General features: G+C 40.8%; 1 protein-coding gene across 4 annotated transcripts in view; it reads left to right on the top strand.

Annotated features, from left to right (window-relative positions):
• The window catches only part of USP8 (ubiquitin specific peptidase 8), a 36,121-nt gene that overhangs the window by 3,936 nt on the left and 11,731 nt on the right, over positions 1-20,454 (top strand). For 2 of the 4 annotated variants that reach the window (XM_074966404.1, XM_074966400.1), the window contains exons 2-10: positions 9,897-10,073; positions 10,935-11,079; positions 11,803-11,888; positions 14,004-14,151; positions 15,335-15,392; positions 16,808-16,967; positions 17,405-17,567; positions 19,704-19,848; positions 20,038-20,267. In XM_074966404.1, the coding sequence (XP_074822505.1) occupies positions 9,970-10,073; positions 10,935-11,079; positions 11,803-11,888; positions 14,004-14,151; positions 15,335-15,392; positions 16,808-16,967; positions 17,405-17,567; positions 19,704-19,848; positions 20,038-20,267 (1,239 nt within the window). In that variant the 5' untranslated portion in view covers positions 9,897-9,969. Of the gene's footprint in view, positions 1-3,693; positions 3,760-9,896; positions 10,074-10,934; positions 11,080-11,802; positions 11,889-14,003; positions 14,152-15,334; positions 15,393-16,807; positions 16,968-17,404; positions 17,568-19,703; positions 19,849-20,037; positions 20,268-20,454 lie in introns of all 4 variants that reach the window. The other 2 variants (XM_074966401.1, XM_074966403.1) reach the window with 2 other exon arrangements.

The raw sequence follows: 20,454 nt of genomic DNA, 5'->3' as shown, positions 1-20,454 counted from the left end.
TGCTGCTATCGCTTATACTTTTATCACATCTCTGTTGACAAATAAAAGTCACACCCCTTACCAACATAACTATGCCTGCAAAACTTTAGAGTGGTAGTACTGTTGATGTAATATTCTTAGACTTCTACAAGACATTTGACTTGGTACAGCATGACATTTTAAATAAAAATCTAGAATATAAAATTAACATTGCACACATTAAACGAATTAAAAACTGACTAATTGATACGTCTCAATGTAACTGTAAACAGGGAATCATCATCTAGTGGGTATGTTTCCAGGGATTCCTGCAGGGATTGGTTCCTGGCCCTGCACTATTTAACATTTTAATCAATACTCTGGAAGAAAACATAAAATCATCACTAATAAAGTACGTAAATGACACAAATTGCGGGAGTGGTAAATAATGAAGAGGACAGGTGATTGATTGATTCAGAGCAATCTGGATTGCTTGGTAAACTGGGTGCAAGCAAACAATATGTATTTTAATATAGCTAAATATATATATCTAGGAACAAAGAATGTAGCCCATCCTTACAGGATGGTGGACTATCCCAGAAAGCAGTGATTCTGAAAAAGATTTGGGAGTTGAGGTGGCTAATTAGCTGAACATGAGTTCCCAGTGTGACGCTGTGGCCAAAAAAGGTCCTAATCATTATGCAATCCTGGGATGCATAAACAGGAATCTTGAGTAGGAGTAGAGAGGTTATTTTACGTCTGTATTTGGCACTGGTGCAGTCACTGCTGGAGTTCAGTTCTGGTGCCCACAAATTTAGAAGGATGTTGATAAGTGAGAGGGTTCAGAAAAGAGCCACTGGGCTGATTAGAGGATTAGAAAACATGTTTTATAGTGATAGACTCAAAGAGCTCAGTCTATTTAGTTTAACAAAGAGAAGGTTAAGGGGTGACTTGACTACAGAATACAGTAAAAGCTGTATTATCCGACCCTGTATAAGCTGTGTTATCCGACCCACTGTATAAGAGTCTCACCACTTCCAATGACTTTGATTCATCTCATTCAGACTCCTACTGCACTAGTAATGTAGATTCATATTCATTTAGAATTCTGATTCTTAAGGAAAACACAACTTCACGGAGAAATTCAAGCCACATTTTATAAAATAGTCTAGGTCGGGAGTTTTCAAGCTTTCATGGTGGGCCACCCTCTTTCCCAGTCAATTGCATGGAGCACTTCCCTGCCCACTGCCAATCAAATAATATTTCTATGTTAAGAAGAGCAATTTTAGAAAACTAAGGTATTTTAGCTTCTTTTAATATGCTTTAGCAGCTTAAAAAATGGGGGCCCCCAGAATCAGCACTCTGTGACTGGCCAACTCTCTGGAGACCACCATAGAGTACTACTTTGACCACGAGTAATCCATAGACTATAGTTTGGGAACCATTGGTCCAGAAAATTATGAAGGTGTCAGTCACAGTTACATGCTTAGGGTTGAGTATTGCATTTATTGCAAAGCTAAGTTAGAAATTACAGTAGAAATCTTAGATGAATTTATGAAATCCACAATAAAGCCAAATGTTTATCATGATTGTGTCTGATAGCAAAAGTGTAATAAGTAATCTGTTGATTTCTTTTCAAAAAGAAAATTACAGTACTCCTACATTCTTTCCTTATTAATTTTATATTTAGTGCAGTAGCATCTGGAGCACCAGTCTTAAACCAGTGCTCCATGTAGAGATAGTCAAAACCATTAAGTGTTTGGCAACTAATTTACCCTTACACTACGAGTTTAGGTCGAATTTAGCAGCATTAGATCAATTTAACCCTACACCTGTCCACACGATGAAGCCATTTTTGTTGACTTAAATGGCTCTTAAAATCGATTTCTGTACTCCTCCCTGACAAGGGGATTAGTGCTGTAATCGACATCGCCTGGTCGAATTTGGGGTAGTGTGGATGCAATTCAATGGTATTGGCCTCCGGGAGCTATCCAGAGTGCTCCATTGTGACCGCTCTGGACATCACTTTCAACTCAGATGCACTAGCCAGGTACACAGGAAAAGCACCAGAAACTTTTGAATTTCATTTCCTGTTTGGCCAGCGTGGCGAGCTCATCAGCAGAGGTGACCATGCAGTCCCAGAATCGCAAAAGAGCTCCAGCATGGACCGAATGGGAGGTACTGGATCTGATCGATGTATGGGGAGACAAATCTGTGCTATCAGAACTCCGTTCCAAAAGACGAAATGCCAATATATTTGAAAAAATCTCCAAGGGCATGATGCACAGCGGCTATAATAGGGACCCGCAGCAGTGCCGCGTGAAAATTAAGGAGCTCAGGCAAGCCTACCAAAGAGGCAAACGGCCGCTTCTATGATGAGCTGCATGCAATTCTAGGGGGTGCCTCTACAACTACCCCACCCCTGTCCGTGGACACCTGCAAGGGGGGAGTCTCATGCAACAGGGATGAGGATTTTGGGGAAGCCGGAGAAGGCACCTCTGGTGAGTGTACCTTTGTAAATATAATACATGGTTTAAAAGCAAGCGGGTTGAATGATTAATTTGCCCTGAAGATTTGGGATGTGTTTGCAGCCAGTATAGCTACTGGAAAAGTCTGTTAATGTGTCTGGGGATGGAGTGGAAATCCACCAGGGATGTTATTAAGGGGACATTCAGAAGCGCTATGTAAGCGCTATGTAACGTTAACAGCTTGGTTCACCGTGAAAGAGTCTACCCATTGTTCTGTAAAATGTGTCTTTTTAAATACTACTCTCCCTTTTTTTCCTCCCGCAGCTGCAAATGTTTCAATGCTCCCCCAATCATCTCCGTCCCAGAGGCTAGCGCAGTTAAGGCGGCGAAAAAAAAATGCACTCACGATGAAGTGTTCTCTGAGCTCACGCAATCCTCCCGCACTGAAAGAGCTTAGCACAATGCGTGGAGGCAAACAATGTCAGAGTCCAGGAAAGCAGAAAATGAAGTGAGGACAGGAGGGACGAGCAAGATGAGAGGTTCCGGGAGCACGAGGAGAGGTGGTGGCAACGTGATGAGAGGAGGCAGGATGCAATGCTGAGGCTACTGGGGGATCAAACTGATATGCTCCGGCGTCTGGTGGAGCTGCAGGAAAGGCAGCAGGAGTACAGACCACCGCTGCAGCCACTGTGTAACCGCCCACCCTCCTCCCCAAGTTCCATAGCCTCCTCACCCAGATGCCCAAGAACGCGGGGGGGTGGCCTCCAGGCACCCAACACTCCACCCCAGAGGACTGCCCAAGCAACAGAAGGCTGGCATTCAATAAGTTTTGAAGTGCAGTGTGGTCTTGTCCTTCCCTCCTCCCCTTATTCACCACCTCACCCGGTGCTTCCCTCCTCCTCCACTCCTCCCGGGCTACCTTGGCAGTTATCCCCCTATTTGTGTGATTGAATTAATAAAGAATGCATGATTCTGAAACAACAATGACTTTATTGCCTCTGCAAGTGGTGATCGAAGTGGGGAGGGCGGTTGTCTTACAAGGAAGTAGAGTGAACCAAGAGGGTGGGTTTTGATCAAGGAGAAACAAACAGAACTGTCACACCATAGCCTGGCCAATCATGAAACTGGTTTCCAAAGCGTCTCTGATGCGCAGCGCTCCCTACTGTGCACTTCTAATCGCCCTGGTGTCTGCCTGCGCATAATCAGCGGCCAGGAGATTTGTGTCAACCTCTCACCCCACCATAAACGTCTCCCCCTTGTCTCACAGATACTGTGGAGCACACAGCAAGCAGCAATCACAATGGGAATATTGGTTTCGCTGAGGTCTAACCAAGTGAGTAAACTGCGTGAGCGCGCTTTTAAACATCCAGATGCACACTCTACCACCATTCTGCACTTGCTCAGCCTATAGTTGAACAGCTCTTTACTACTGTCCAGGCTGCCTGTGTATGGCTTCATGAGCCATGGCATTAAGGGGTAGGCTGGGTCCCCAAGGATAACTATAGGCATTTCAACATCCCCAACAGTTATTTTCTGGTCTGGGAATAAAGTCCCTTCCTGCAGCAGTTCAAACAGACCAGAGTTCCTGAAGATGTGAGTGTCTTGTACCTTTCCTGGCCATCCCACATTGATGCTGGTGAAACGTCCCTTGTGATCCACCAGTGCTTGCAGCACCCTTGCGGTTTATGTACTGGCTGCCATGGTGGTCCGGTCCCAAGATAGGGCTGTGTGTCCTTCTACCGCCCCACCACAGTTAGGGAGTGCCATTGCAGCAAAGCCATCCACTATGACTTGCACATTTCCCAGAGACACTACCCTTGATAGCAGCAGCTCAGTGATTGCATTGGCTACTTGGATCACAGCAACCCCCACAGTAGAATTGCGCATTCCAAATTGATTCCCGACTGACCGGTAGCTGTCTAGTGTTACAAGCTTCCAGAGGGCTATCGCCACTCGCTTCTCAACTGTGAGGGCTGCTCTCATCTTGGTATTCTTGCACTTCAGGGCAGGGGAAAGCAAGTCTCAAAGTTCCATGAAAGTGCCCTTGTGCATGCGAAAGTTTTGTAGCCACTGGGAATCATCCCACACCTGCAACACTATGCAGTCACACCAGTCTGTGCTTGTTTCCCGGGCCCAGAATCAGCGTTCCATGGCATGAGCCTGCCCCATTGCCACCAGGATGTCCAAATTACCGGGGCCCGTAGTTTGAGAGAAGTCTGCTTCCATGTCCTCATCACTCTCGTCACCGCGCTGCCATCGCCTCCTCACCTGCTTTTGCATGTTCTGGTTCTGCACATACTGCAGGATAATGCACGAGGTGTTTACCATGATCATAACTGCCACAGTGATCTGAGCGGGCTCCATGGTATGGCGTCTGCAGGAGAGCAGAGTTGCAGAGGAAGCAGTGGCTGACGACTGATGCCCTGAGGATAGATATTATAGAGAACGACGAGAGGACCTGTGAGGTGGATTCATGAGAGCAGAGTTCAGTGGAAGCGGTGGAGGACAACGGTTAGCACCGCGCACATTTCCCGAGGAAGAACACGCGTACGTGGGAGCCCATGACAGACAACATGGAGAAATTCGCTATTGAGACCATAGCAGCAGAGCAGAGTTGCAGCGGAAGCGGTGGATGATGACAGTTAACAGTCCTACTGCACTGTCTGCTGAAAGCAGTATGGCGTCCGCATGGGGAAAAAAGGCGCAAAATGATTGTCTGCCATTGCTTTCACGGAAGGAGGGGCGACTGACGACATGTCCCTAAAACCACCCATGACAATGTTTTTGGCCTATCAGGCATTGGGAGCTTAACCCAGAATTCCAATGGGCGGCGGAGTCTGCGGGAACTGTGGGATAGCTACCCACAGTGTACCGCTCCGTAAGTCGATGCTAGCCACAGTAGTGAGGACGCAGTCCGCCGACTTAATGCGCTTATTGTGGACATACTATTTCTAAAAATCAACTTCTATAATATCGACCTAATTTTGTAGTGTAGACATACCCTTAGAAAAATCTTGAAAAAAGATAAGGGGAGTGAAGAAACATTTCTGATAGGAAAAGAAAACTAAATCTAGCACTGTGTGTACATGGCATGATCTTGAGGCTCATAACCATAGCAGAAGAATAGTAAAATCTGGGAAGACATTCGCTTCACTACTGAGAAATTGTACATATGAATAAGTGGCTAGACTGCTACTTACCTTATTTTCTCATTTAAAAAAAAAAAAAAATCTTTAGAGTAATTTTGGACCAGATAGAACTCTAGGTCAATTTTTGGGAGATATTAGCATCTTTCCCATTTTACAAAATAATTGTCTGTTTTCCATATTAAGAAAAAAGAAAAGGAGGACTTGTGGCACCTTAGAGACTAACCAGTTTATTTGAGCATGAGCTTTCGTGAGCTACAGCTCACTTCATCGGATGCATAGCATATTGTGGAAACTGCAGAAGACATTATATACACACAGAGACCATGAAACAAAACTTCCTCCCACCCCACTGTCCTGCTCGTAACAGCTTATCTAAAGTGATCATCAAGGAGGGCTATTTCCAGCACAAATCCAGGTTTTCTCACCCTTCCCCCCCCCCCCCCACGGACACACATACAAACTCACTCTCCTGCTGGTAATAGCCCATCCCTCTTTGAAACCTCTCTTTATAATGCGCATGATAATCAAGGGGGGTCATTTCCAGCACTAATCCAGGTTTTCTCACCCACCCCCACACACACACACACCCCCCTCCAAAAACCACACACACAAACTCGCTCTCCTGCTGGCAATAGCTCATCTTACAATGTGCACAGCAATAATCCAAGTTTAACCAGAACGTCTTGGGGGGGGGGGTTTAGGCTACCTTGCATAATGACTTAGCCACTGTTTTTCTAGACTAGGGTCGTTTTCATACCAGTGTCAGAATACACACTTAAAGTTATAATACTCAATTACCTGCTACTGCTAAGCGTTTCAGAGAACAAGTTATGGAGTACTTGTGGCACCTTAGAGACTAACCAGTTTATTTGAGCATAAGCTTTCGTGAGCTACAGCTCACTTCATCGGATGCAAAGTTATGTAACACATTGAACCTTGAAGATATATTTAGAAAGGACTTAAAGCTTCAGGGAAATGAAGTCTTTATTTACAGCCCTTAGAAAAAGACAGAAGCCAGCAAAGCCTGTCCTCTGAAGATGGATTGAACAAGTAATGTGAAAATCTTATTAAAAAGAGAATGAAATCTTCTCACGTAACTGCAGCATTACCCAAAATTTGCTTCACCCTATGCAGAAAAGGCTGTTACCTTGCAAGAAGTACTTTTGTGTGTGTGTGTGGTATCCAAACTTATCACATCCTTTCAAAGCAGTATTTTAAAAGTATTGAATATCTCTGCATCTTTGCATATGCCTTTTAGGGGAAGGTTCTTAATTCTGTATTTCACTTAAACTATACATTTGATGGATTCTTAAATTTTGATGTCTTCAAATCAAAACTGGTTGCCTTTGTAGAAGTTATGCTTTAGCCAAATACAAATTATACTTAGTCAAACACAAATTGTTCAGAACCAGGGTAAGTGGGTGAAGTTTCATGGCCTCTATGCAGGAGTTCAGGCTAGGTGATTTAATTAACCTTTCTGGCTTTAAACCCTGTGAATTTTTGTTGTTAGTGAAATGTGCTTGTTTGAGAACACAGGCATTTGAAGTCTTCCATTTATTCCCATCTGAGAATGAGGGGATAGTTCATTCTCCTTTCCCATGCAATCTTAGGCTCACTGCTAAGACTTACAATTGGGGCTTTTAACGTTGTTAGTTTTCTGATATAAGCATCTGACTACTAGGATATGGGCTGAGACCATCAACTAATTTCACATAGGCCATGAAACAGCCAGGTGTGGTAACTGCCATAGAGCTCTTTATATCACATGGTCAACAGAAATTGGGTGATTGTTATGATAACCAAGAGAAGTTAGGCTTTTAACTGGCTTATTACTCAATTTTGATAGTAGCCATTCCTAAATTATGGCTTCAAGTTTGAAGAGATAAGTAACAAAGCTTCTTCCTGATGTCAGACCTTGAGGTGTTAAGGTACGCCCTTAACTATATTAAAGATGCATTTAAGCGTTGCTTCGGATGACTGTCAGATTATCAAATCAGGAGATAAAAGCAAGAATGTAAAATTACTTCTAAATTGTAATACTTAGCACAGAGCAATTTAGGAGATTTGTTTATTCCTTATACAGGGCTAACTGGTTTTCTTTTTTTGATACATTAGTCTGGGAGTAAAAATTAATAAGTAAGGGCAAGTTTTTAGACTGGCCCCTTGTGAACCAGTATTCTCTGTGGTTAAATTAGCAAATCAAGTCCCCATCCCCCCCTTCTTCTTGAGTAAAGAAAAGATACCCTTTAAAAAAAAAAGTATCGATTCGTATTTTCTCTTTCCATCAAAATTGAACAGTCTGATTCAATTCAGAATAAAACAAATAATAGTTACCGTAATATACTAATACCGGATAAGGTGGACACATGCAAGACGCCTAGATGTTATGCTGATGGCTGCCTGGAGGAATCTCCCATATGAAAAACATAAAAGCAATTATGTCTAAGCTAGTTATTAATACCTAGAGAGGTGTGGCAAAGATGTTGCCAATTTATGGATTATTGAGGCTTGCCTTCTCTTGGCATGAGCGCTCTCTGCTACCTGTGTATTGCTGGTCACGTTTCTTAGGTAATGTCTGTGTGCAGAGGTCAGCCATAAACAAGTCATAAATAATTATGCTTTTAAGATTATGAATACATAAAAGGTAGATTTCTTTCTGATATACATACTGGCTTTATCCTGCAAAGATTCATTTTAATGTAAAGTAGTTTTTCTTCTCCTAAATTTCAGAATTCCTTTCTCTCTCCTCCTGTTGTGCCATGGAGACATCAGATTGCTCCCTTCCCGATTATGTTCCTGGAATTATATTTTAATAACTCCCCCATCATTTTTTGTGGGATTTATTTATATTCATCCAAAAATTCAAAAAATCTGTCTGGCATTGCTAACACACAAGACTAGTAACAGGACTCAAAGGCAATTAACGTTTAAATGGTTAGATCCTAAACTTCTATGGTAGTGTTCCTCCTCTTCTGGCTGAGTATTAAAAGCTCAAGGCAATGCCAGACAAATTAACAAATCTGCTATTACAGATACAAAATGTAAAAGTATGATAGCTCCCTGTAGTACATGACAATTTGTCTGTTTTTTAAATTAAAATGTTGAAATTTAAAATATTTTCTGTGTAATTTGGTATTAACATTTTATTTAACAGGTTACACTTAACACTATGAAAATAATATAGATACGTTAAAAAAAAAAAAAGCGGTGACACAATTTTGTCAATTCTTTCCAGTTCTATAATTGACAGATTAGGCACTACAGTTCTGTTTCATAAATCAAAATATGCCAAATGATTCAGTAGAGTTCAAAACTGTTCTTTTACATTTAATTAGGTTTTTTTTATTGCATAATTTCCAGAGGGTTCTATTACTAATGAGCTCTTCATTTGAAATTGAGCAAATCTGTATGTTAAGCTAATTAATCATATAGACTTATTGCATTTAACTCTTTATGCTTCATGTTAAAACCTTGTGACGAAGTTCCTCCTCTATCTTAGTAGGTCCTGTGCTTATTGACAGATTTTGCTCGCCTCAGAGATTCACAGTAGCCCTCAGTTTGGCCACTTTCATGGGTCAAATCTGCCATTCACTCAGATAACCTCATCAATGGCCAGCATGGGGAAAAGGAGGGAGAACAATCCCCACAGTGTCTGCTGGTCCACCTAGTGGGTCGGGGGACAGGCCAGGGACCTTCCCCTCTGGTGGGACCCACGGTCCAAGTCAACTCCTCCTATATCCAGTAGGGAGTTGGGGGGATGTGGGGAACCCGGGCCTGCCCTCTACTCTGGGTTCCAGCCCAGGGCCCTGTGGATCACAGCTGTCTATGGTGTTTTGTGTAACAGCTGTTTGACAGCTACAACTCCTTGGGCTACTTCCCCATGGCCTCCTCCCAACACCTTCTGTAACCTCACCAAAGGACCTTCCTCCTGATGCCAGATAGCATTTGTACTCCTCAGTCCTCCAGCAGCACACCCTCTCACTCTCCACTCCTTGCACGTACCTCACTAACTGGAGTGAGAGCCTTTTTAAACCAGGTGTCCTGATTAGCCTTAATTAATTCTAGCAGCTTCCCAATTGGCTACAGGTGTCGTAATTAGCCTGCCTGCCATAATTAGTTCTAGAAAGTTCCTGAGTGTTCTGGAATAGTCCCTGTTATCTTACCCAGGGGAAAGGGACCTGCTTAACCTGGGGCTAATATATCTGTCTTCTATCACTCTCCTGTGGCCATCCAGCCCAACCCTGTCACAACCTATATTTTAAAAATCACTTGAGGACATTACCAGAATGTGTTCAATAATATCCTATCCTTCTGTTTTCAGAAAAACATCAATATTTAGAGACATTTAAAGAGCCATACTATCCTTGAAGGGATATAAGTAACCATACATTAACATGCCTGCTGGGGCTTCTGTACCTAAGGAACTGTACCTCTGTACTTCACTGAAAGATCTTAACAAGAAGACAGAAATAAAAGCAGAGAAGACCAGTACAAAAAAGTATGTGAATTTCCTTGTTTAATTGGCTTTGTATTAATTGTTCAAATTCCACAGCTAAGTAACAAGTGATGCAGTGTTTAGTACTTTTATATGCAGATAGTGATAATGTAAACCAGTTTTCTAAGTAAGAATTAACTCACTAAGTAGCAATGCTGCACTTCTGACCAAATTCCAGCTCAGGTAATTGTGTTGTGTATATTAAATTCCCTCTTCAGTTTCAATTCGACAACGTAGCTTCCCTCAGTCCTGTGTAGTGTTGCTGTGGATTGTCAAACTAAATATGGAGAGATCATCCAAGAGATAATGTTTCAACAGTGAAATGAACATGAGATCTGTGAAAGTTTTTAAAGTGCATTAGGATTCTTCGAGACAACAAGCTATATAAATGCAAGTTATTAACATCAGTTGAAAAATTCAGCCATCACGTGGGAATAGAAACAGCCTAACTTTGGAATTTGTAGACTGAATCTTCATGCACTTCATTGTATGTTTTCATAGGACTAGTGCTTTAAATAAAGAACGAGTCCACTCTGCATTCGAGAGAGAACTGGTTCCGAAGAGGCCCTCTGTAGAGGGGTTCTTGTTAGAAATGTTTTAAACTGCCATTTTATTTATTACTGAATAATTAACGTACTGAAAATAAATGAGCACGCTAACAAACAATAATAGCAAAGAGAAATATAATTCAGTGGGAAAAAAGTAGCTGTGATTTATTTTCACCAATAAGCTTGGATTGTGATGCCGAAGGGCACAGAATGTGAACATTTAAGTCAAGAGTTCATTACAAAACTAACTGTTCTTTTGAAAGGTAGGTCAACAATTGTGGTTTTTTTTAATTGACCCTTTTCCTCCCATTTCAAGTTATGTGCAGAGTGCCCTTAAGATCTTCAAGGCAGCGGAGGAATGCAGATTGGACAGAGATGAAGAAAAGGCCTATGTCCTATATATGAAATATGTGACTGTATATAATCTTATTAAAAAAAGACCTGATTTCAAGCAACAACAGGTATATATCTTTCCGACTGCATTTTTTATATTGACAGAAGTACTTCGAATCAGTGGTCATTACAGCTGAAGTTTTTAGGTGTCGTTGAAAGAATTACATGGGTGTACATTACTGAAACAGTAATTTCAGTAAAGGAATTATATTTATTTAAATAAACTTTTGTAGCTTATGTTGAAAAGTGAGGCAATCTGTTATTGTAAGCCTTCTTTATTACTTTCCAATACAGTACACGTTGCTAATTACATCGGCATATAATCTGCTGGACATCTAAATAGTATGAGTCCCATTGCTATCTTTCCTGGTAAAGTGCTTTTCTGGTACAAAACTAAATTGATTATTATTTATTCCTTTAATTAAGATAACCTTAGTTAAAAAGTGGATAAATGTTTTTCTCTCTCCCAAACTTGTGACCAGAGCTTGTTAACATTATTACAATTAAATATTAACATACTTATGAATATTTGCCTTGTTTATATATAGTGTGGTATTTTTCTTAAAACATTGAAGAGAAGAATCTCTCACTTTATCTACAGAGCAACTATGGCAATAATATAAAATTACTTTTAGTTTTAGATAATTTTTTTCCTTCAGTAGGTAATCTTTAGTGTGCTGTAAACTAGGTGTTAAATGTTGTTCTTGGTAGTATCTGCAGAAGTATTCTATCCTGTATGCACATTGTGCAGTATTAACTGTATGCTGGGGTGGTCCTTGTTGTTGTTTTAGGATTACTTTCATTCTATACTGGGACCTACAAACATAAAAAAAGCTATTGAAGAAGCTGAAAGACTCTCAGACAGTCTGAAACTGAGGTATGTGCAACATTTTTTACAAAGCAATATGTAAATATTGCTGAATATTTGAAATTTGTGCATCTGCTGCTGTAGTTTTGCCTTTTTTGACATTGTTTGCAGTAGTTGCTGATACCTGTAATCCAGAGAGATTAAACTTTCTGATTGAGCCTTTTATTCAAACTAGATTTCATTTGCCATCATTCATCCCAGTCACTTCAAACCCATGTACTTAGATCTACCTAGTTTCTCTCTAACTTTTAATAAACAGAACTTTGTGCAACATCAACAAATGTCAGCTGCTGTTTTTCATTAATGTATACACAAATCAGAGCCTCCAATGAGAACCTCTCGATAATTGCTGTTAGTCACTCTGCTATCACGAGTCCTTCCCTAGTGTTCTTTCCTGTCACGTGATCATATTAAGGCCAGGTGTATACCACGCGCACTTTGCCGGTATTCGTATACCAGTATATTCTACTGGGAAGTTGCTGCTGTACTTTTGCTCAAAGGCAGTGTTTTTGAAAGATTCTTTTTTGGTAGCTTATGGACTGTCTCAAAGGAACAAAGTGTGAGGGTTGATACAATGGCTAATTGTTTCAAGTGTATTGTGCAAATGTGTACTTGAGCAATTAAAATATGTATTGACATGTTTAGAGATACTTACAAAGAAAAAAGTGGCTCCTGTACAGTCACTTTACAATAAGTATATGAACCAATTTACTTTACTATTTTTCTGACATTTTTTTCCTGGAGAGTAATTAGTTACCAAATTTAAAACTCTGGGAGGTTCAGGTAGTAAAACACTATTTGCCTTGAAGTAAGAGAATTCCAATAGGAATAATCCAATTTGCACATCATAGAAGCAGTAGAAAAATTTGACTTCATTCATTTTGTAAAAATTATATTCATATTTTTAAGTGATGGCTAGACATTCAGTATTGCTGAGATTCAATACTTAAAAGCATGCTTAAGTCTCCCTTGAAGTTAAGGGGACTGAAGCGTGTGCTTATGTGCTGTCTCAAATAGGGATGCTTCCTGAATCAGTGCTTCTGTCACTAACTAGAAACTACATGGAAACGTCAGATTGCAAACTTGCAGCCTCATCCCTGTGGAATGTCCATTATACTGATAGTGAACTAGTATGTGACAGGTACATTTGGCATCAGTGATGTAGTTTGCTAATTGAATGTTCCTGATTTCACTTGGACAGTCCAGTGATTGAATTGATGACTTTCAAGTATTCCTAATTAGCTAACATCTCATTAAGGTAAATGGTCATTCATATGAGTCCTTGTTTACAATACTAGACCTATCTTTACAATGAGAGGCAAAAAAAATTTTTTTTTTTTTTTTTTTTTTAAAATAGGGTAGGCCAAATGTCTTAAAAAAACAGGCACCTAAATAACTGACCTGATTTTTTTTTTTTCAGAAGTCCTGAGTATCCAGTAACTCTTACTGACTTTATTGGAACTCCAGTGTTTGAATTCTTGAACAATGACTGCTGGGTGCTCAAAACTGTTGAAAAAAAAAAATCAGTCCACTTATTTACGTACCTGATGCACGTAATTAGGTGTGATTTTTCTGATGCAGTCAGTCTTAAAAATATACTGAATAAAGACTAGGCTGAAGACTTCTCTGGCTGAGAAAATATAGAAAACTAGGCTCAGTTATTCTTACAGTAATTAGCTATTAGTGATACTGTTACTTATTAGATGCCAGACTAGATTTTCTTAGCAAAAATGTGCCCAGGGAGAATGACTAATACATTCTGGTGTCAACATTACTTACATTTTATAAGTAAACCTTTACATATAGTTGTACTTTGTACAAATGCAGAAGAGGGTGGGAAATTTAACATTTTCAGTGATGCCAGAGCAGAAGTATTTTACATAAACAGCTGAGGTGGAGGGAAAGAAATTGTAAGCCTTGAGAAGGGCAGAGGACATCACTTGCACAGCAAAGCACAGAGAGGAATATCATCAAGCAGCTACTGAGGAAAATAGGAAGAATTTGGGAAGTCAAGAATAAGTGTTGTGAGACCTCAACATTTAAAACGGTTGGGGAAAAAATTGCATAAAGCTACTTGAAGCCCAAGTTAAAAATGTTTTTTAAAACTGGACTTTTTCCTACTAGATATGAGGAAGCTGAAGTTCGGAAAAAGCTTGAAGAAAAAGAGAGACAAGAAGAGCAACAGAAAAAGCAAGAAGTAAAAGATGATGGAAAGGCTTTAGCCAAAAACACTTCAGAAAATGCCATAGATTCCAAAGGACAAAACCAAAGGGTAATGGAGGGGAATGTTTACAGACATGCTAGTAAATTTGTAAATGCATGATGTTTAAATGAACACTTCATTAAATCAACTGTTAATACGAGGTCACTTATTTTATTGAAGAAACTGATTTAACTAGTAACGTTGCACCCATGACTAGATTGTTTACCTTGTAGAAAGTTAAACCTTACCATTTTAAGTTTACTTCTACCATTTTTGGTAAAAGGCTTTATATTTTTTATGGCATAATATGAAACTTTTGAAAGATATAAATTTTTATTCAACATAATTTTTGTCATAGACCTTTGTGTACATATTTGATACCTGCAGAACCCCACAGAACTCTTAAAGCTCAACAGAATAATAGACTTCAATTCTTCTGTAAAGCTCCATTTTTTTCCTTAAATTAAAATTTGTTATTCATTAGTATACAACACTTGTACCTTCATGTACTATGAGGTTTAGTGGTAACAAAATTGAGCAAGCTCAAGTGAAAGCTGTGTTCTGTCCTTTAAGTCCTCTTAAAGGCAGGGCTGGCTCTCCACCTGGCTGATGATGACACCATCAAATGGCTGGGCACATTGTGCATATGCAGAGAGAGAGAGAGAGAGAGTGAGTCTGGATAAATGCATGAGTGGACATTGTTTTTGCTGCTCTGTCTAGCTATTACAAGCTTTCATGAAGAATTCCTTTGCTTTATCATTGTATGTCAGATTGTTATTTAAACACAGTGAATGGAATTGTATCCCTAGCTTTGTGCATGGAAATGATCCTCCATGTTGCAGATCTTATGCTTCTTGTTTGAGAGGGTGCTGGCAATCTATGGACAAAATTCAGTTGGGCCAGGAATCTGTGATTGGAGTGGGCAAAAGTAGTGTCCCAGGGAGTCATGCATCATTTCTCTCACCTGCCTTCCTCCCCCAAAAATCACCCAGCAGCAACTCCACCTAACAAGCACTGCAGTCCTAGGCTGTGTTACATCTTCCAGAGCTCCCCTCTGTTACGGACAAGTGCCCTCTCATCCTCTTTCTTGGGACTTCTGGACATCTGACAGCAGATCTTTGTAGAGATTTCCCTCTAATGGGTACCTTCCTGTTATATTCATGTTTTGCGAGTCAAGGTCACGTGGTGAACTTGTTACTTTATATTAGAAAATAAAAACAGCAACTTCTAACACTTTTGTACAATAATACAGATCAATGGTGAGAAGAAGTGTTCAGTGGAAAGAAAAGATCAATTTGACAGATTGAGTGGTAAGTGATGCAGTGTTTCATTGGAAAAGTCTTCATTGTTTAACAGGAAAAAAGCTTCATACAATTCAGTTAAACAGTGAGAGTAACTAACCATTGGAACAACTTACATAGGGACATGGTGGATTTTCCATTATTGGCCATTTTTAAATTGTGATTGGATATTTTTCTAAAAGACAGTCTCCAGACATTATTTTTGGGAATTTTTATGGGCTGTTTTATGCAGAAGGTCAGACTAGACCAGAGGTTCTCAAACTGGGGGAATTTCTTTGGGAGGAGGTACGGAGCGGCGGCTACTGTCTGAGAGAGAGCCCAGCTCTGAAGGCAGCACCGCCGCCACAGCAGAGACATAAGGATAGCAGGGTATGGTATTACCACCTTTACTTCTGTGCTGCTGGTGGCGGCACTGCCTTCACAGCCAGCCAGCAGCCGCCACTCTCCACTCTGCCTTCATAGCTGGGTGACCATATATGTAACTTGTGTAACGGGAGAGAGGGACGTAAACAACCACAGACACAAAAAAGAAGGGCGTGGTCAAATAGGACTAGACAATCACAGTGATCCCGTTGTGGCTTTGGATTCTCTGATAGCCTCCCTCCCATTATGATTTCTTCTCTTTAAAATCAAAATTAGTGCACCATCTTAATTTAGCAATGTACTTGTTAATTATGACACTTCAGTATATCAGTTGAGCCTCCCTAGTCTGCTTTTTTGTTAAAATTACGTTTGACACTGAGGTTTTTTTTATGACTTCTCTGCTCACTTCCCCATGACTTTCATAAAAGTTGTCCTCAATTTATGTGTCATCAGGTGATTTGGTAGTGGTTGCTTTTAGGAATTACTGAATTTTGATCATTACACAATAATTCACAATGTAGTTATTTCAAATGTAAACTGAACCAACAGTGGCATGGTCAAACAAGACAAAAAAAAACAAAAACCAGTCACCAGCTACAACTGGTGTGAAATATTCAAGGCATGTTTCTAAGAGACTTTTGTAAGAAAATTTTGATTTAAATAAAGGGACCCTTTTCCCCAGGCTCCATCTCTACGCTGTACAAACGTGAAATTCTTCTCTTGAATTCTCCTTCAATCTATAAACCAGTGCAGACTACTTTGACAATATTGATCATTTTAAGCTTATGGTTTTTAAATATTGTATAAAATCAAAGAACAGCTACTGACTGTTACAGTGGAAGCCAAGAGCTGTAGATATTCATGTCAGATGTCCCACCTTCACGATTTTGGGGGCAGAATTTCACATGGGAGATGGGCCTCAATGTTCAAATTCAGTTTTTCCTGAAACTATATTATTCCATGGTCTTATTTATTTGCAAACAAGAGTCTTGACCTCTCCCGTGAGATGTGATCACAAGTGATTTCGGTTTCTCTTTGTAATATATTTTTGCATATAATAGCTTCTGTATCTCAAGGAGCAATCACTGCTGAGAAACTGTTTCCAATGATGATGGACAAAAACATCGAATTGCTCATAATGGATGCTCGAAGCTTGAAAGATTATCAGGAATCTTGTATTCCAAATTCCATCAGTGTTCCGGAAGAGGCTATCAGTCCTGGGTATGGAATAACCTTTATGTGGTAGAATCTTGTGGCTATGCACTGATATTAATGAACTCTATCCATTTGGATAGAGAAATAAAATATATTTCTCTGGTTTACTTACTATATTCCATTTTAGACTGACTGAAAACCATTTCCTCATATAAGAGTTATGAGCAACTTGTTAAAGCGCAGTAAGCTTGTGCTTTCAGTTTCAGAAAGTAACTGGCGTGAGTGAATGAATGCGTTGTGAACATTTGTCCAATTTAAGCTTCTAGGTGCACTATGAACAGTGCACCTAGAACACTATGAACAGTTCTAGGTTCACTGTTTCTTTGATATATGTATTGCATATAATCATACCTTTATCATCTATACACAGTCTAAATAATGTTTTTAGGCATTCTTGGACAAAATGTGGTGTTTGTACTCAAACACATTTTCCTGTATTCCAGAGTCACTGCTAATTGGATTGAAGCTAAACTCCCAGATAGTTCTAAAGATCCGTGGAAGAAGAGGGGACATGTTGATTATGTTGTACTGCTTGACTGGTTTAGTTCTGCAAGAGACTTGCAGCTAGGAACAACTCTACAGAGCCTGAAAGATGCACTTTTTAAGGTACACAAGTTTGGTATTTTATATTTGTCTAACTTTATTATCCTGGTTGATGAGAAGTGGGTTTTAAGTAGCTGTAATTCTAAAGTGCAGGGAAAACAGATAAAACATTCTGGGTAAACACCTTAGCATCTCTTCCTCTGGTTTTCAATGAGAGTGCCCGGTTTTGATACCACAAATGTGTGTCTCTTACATTTTTCACTTGCTTCCTCTTTCTGGTTGAGGACAGCATAGCTAACTGTACGGGGAGGGTAAAAGTGATAAATGATGTGAACCATCTCTCTAAAAATTCTTATCTGCCTGACCTACAGATCATTTGGGGAAGTGGCTGTCCTTGTATTAGTACATGGGTGGGCAAACTTTTTGGCCCGAGGGCCACATCTGGGAATAGAAATTGTATGGTGGGCCATGAATGCTCAAAAACTAGGGGGTTGGATTGCAGGAGGGGGTGAGGGCTCTGGTTGGGGGGGGGTGGGCTCTGGGGTGGGGCCAGAAATGAGGAGTTCAGGGTGTGCAGGGGCTCCAGACTGGGGCGGGGGAGTGGGGTGCGGGAGGGAGGGCTCCGGCTCGGGGGGGGGTGGGCTCTGGGGTGGAGCTGGGGATGTGGAGTTTGGGGTGTAGGAGGGTGCTCCGGGCTGGGACCAAGGGGTTCAGAGGGCAGGAGGGGGATAAGGGATTGGGCAGGGGGTTGGGGTGCAGGGAGAGGCTCAAGGGTGCAGGTTCCAGGTGGTGCTTACCTCAAGCGGCTCCCAGAAGCAGCAGCATGTCCCCCCTCTGGCTCCTATGTGGGGCCACGGCCAGGCAGCTCTGCACACTGCCCCGTCCACAGGCACCCCCCCCAGCTCCCATTGGCTGCGGTCCTGGCCAATATGAGTTGTGGGCGTGGCGCTTGGGGCATCGTGCAGAGCAGAGCCCCCTGGCTGCCTCTATGTATAGGAGACAGAGGGGGGACATGCCGCTGCTTCCGGGAGCCACATGGAGTGGCCCCCGACCCTACTCCCCGGTTGGAGTGCCAGAGCACCGAAGTGGGGCAAGCCCCAGACCCTGCTCCCCAGTGGGAGCTCGAGGGCTGGATCAAAACGGCTAGCAGGCCGGATCCAGCCCCCGGGCCGTAGTTTGTCCACCTCTGTATTAGTATGTCAAGGACATGTTCAGTCAGTCGCTCTCCTCTCTCTTGCTAAGCCATAATACATCATTCCTTGGAGCTCTGGGAAGTGGCCCACTACCAAATGTCTAATGAGGCAATCCATGGTGGCCAGAATGGAGGTAAATCTCTGTGAGCCAGAAGCCTCCAAGATTGGAGGACTTGGGAGAAAAAGTGAGAAGCCCCCCATCAACACTCACAGCCATCTTCTCTGGTTCTGTTTACTGGGGGAGCACGGATTAGATTGGCCTGAGTTTCAGCTATAATAAGAGTTTAGAAATAGAACAGTTCTATTTTAAAATTGTTCAATGGTGAAAGATAAAATTGATAGAATTTACATACTACAGTTGTAAGTGTTCCCCTCTCTGCTTTCTTGAAATAGATTGAGATTGTAAAAGGACTGTTGCGCACACAACATTTTCTATCACCTAAAGCTGCAAAGTTAGAAGGACTGAGAATTAGTGCTGGCATAGCCTGTTTTCTATATGTATTGCTACACACATTTTGTGAACACCACAAAGCTCTCTGGTCATACTAGTGAGCTGAGGACAGGGTGGCAGTCTCAAGTCTGAAATTCTGGGCTTTTGTTTGTTGATGGCAGATTTTTAAAATGTTAAAGCTAATACACTTATTCACAGAACAAAGTTAACCCATGAGAGGCATTAGCAAGCATATGGTTACTATAAATGGCATACTTTCAGAATTCGAGGGTTGCTGCTAATAGTAGTAAGTATTTATACTATGGTGGTGCCTAAAAGCTTCACTTGGGATTAGAGCCCCATTGTGCTGGGTGCTGTACAAACATAGGAGGGAGAATCCTTTCCCTAAAGGGTTTGCAATCTAAATAATAACTAATTAACTGACTGATTGTCAATCTGAACAATAGCCTGTCTGCTAAAATGTAACAGGCAGACATGTACATTTCTTCAGCATAATTTGAGTTGTAATTTAGAGGCTTGCTTTCAGAATGTCTGTCTCATTTTAACTTTTTCCAGTGGGAAAGTAAGACTATACTACGGAGTGAGCCTTTAGTTTTGGAAGGAGGTTATGAGACCTGGCTTCTTTACTATCCCCAACACACAACAAATGCCAGAATAACTCTACCTCCACGTGGCAAGAGTGAAGTAGTGTCTGTCTCTTGTAAGTATAAGGAAGACATTTTAAATACATTTAAAAGAATAAATAAGCAATCTAAGATTATATACAGTAATTTAAAATATATATTAAACTTAATAGCCTGCTCCTGCTCTTCATAGATTAGATTAGGATGCTAATTACATACATAATTTTGGGTTTTTTTAAAAAGCACTATATTTCTGTGGTTTTCAGTGGATTTTACTTATCCCTCTCTGGAAGAGCCAGCTCCTCCTCCACAACCTGTTGTCCATATAAAGCCCACTCCAGTAGAAGTGACTGAGAATGATGAAATGGAAAATAATCAAGCGGGGAGGACAGGATCACATAACACAACAAATCCAAGTGCACCATTTGCTGCTATCCCTCAAACTGACAGTTCACCTGTAGTGCACCCAATATATGCTGTGATAAATGTCCCACAGGTAAGAGATGTTCTTTCTTGTTTAAACTTTCATTCAAAAGAAAACTTCTATGTAGCTCTGTATTGGCCATGTTAATTATATTTTATTAAAAAGAGACCTGAAAATGGAAAAAGTCTAGTTTTACTGTTTCCTTGCAGCTTTCTGCATTTGATTGAGCATTGCTGACTTAATACAATTAAATTCCCAA

Source organism: Natator depressus, chromosome 10 (assembly GCF_965152275.1).
Source record: "Natator depressus isolate rNatDep1 chromosome 10, rNatDep2.hap1, whole genome shotgun sequence".
NCBI lineage: Eukaryota > Metazoa > Chordata > Testudines > Cheloniidae > Natator > Natator depressus.
Note: the sequence above shows the minus strand (reverse complement) of the source record. Positions and strands in the feature narration are given on the sequence as shown.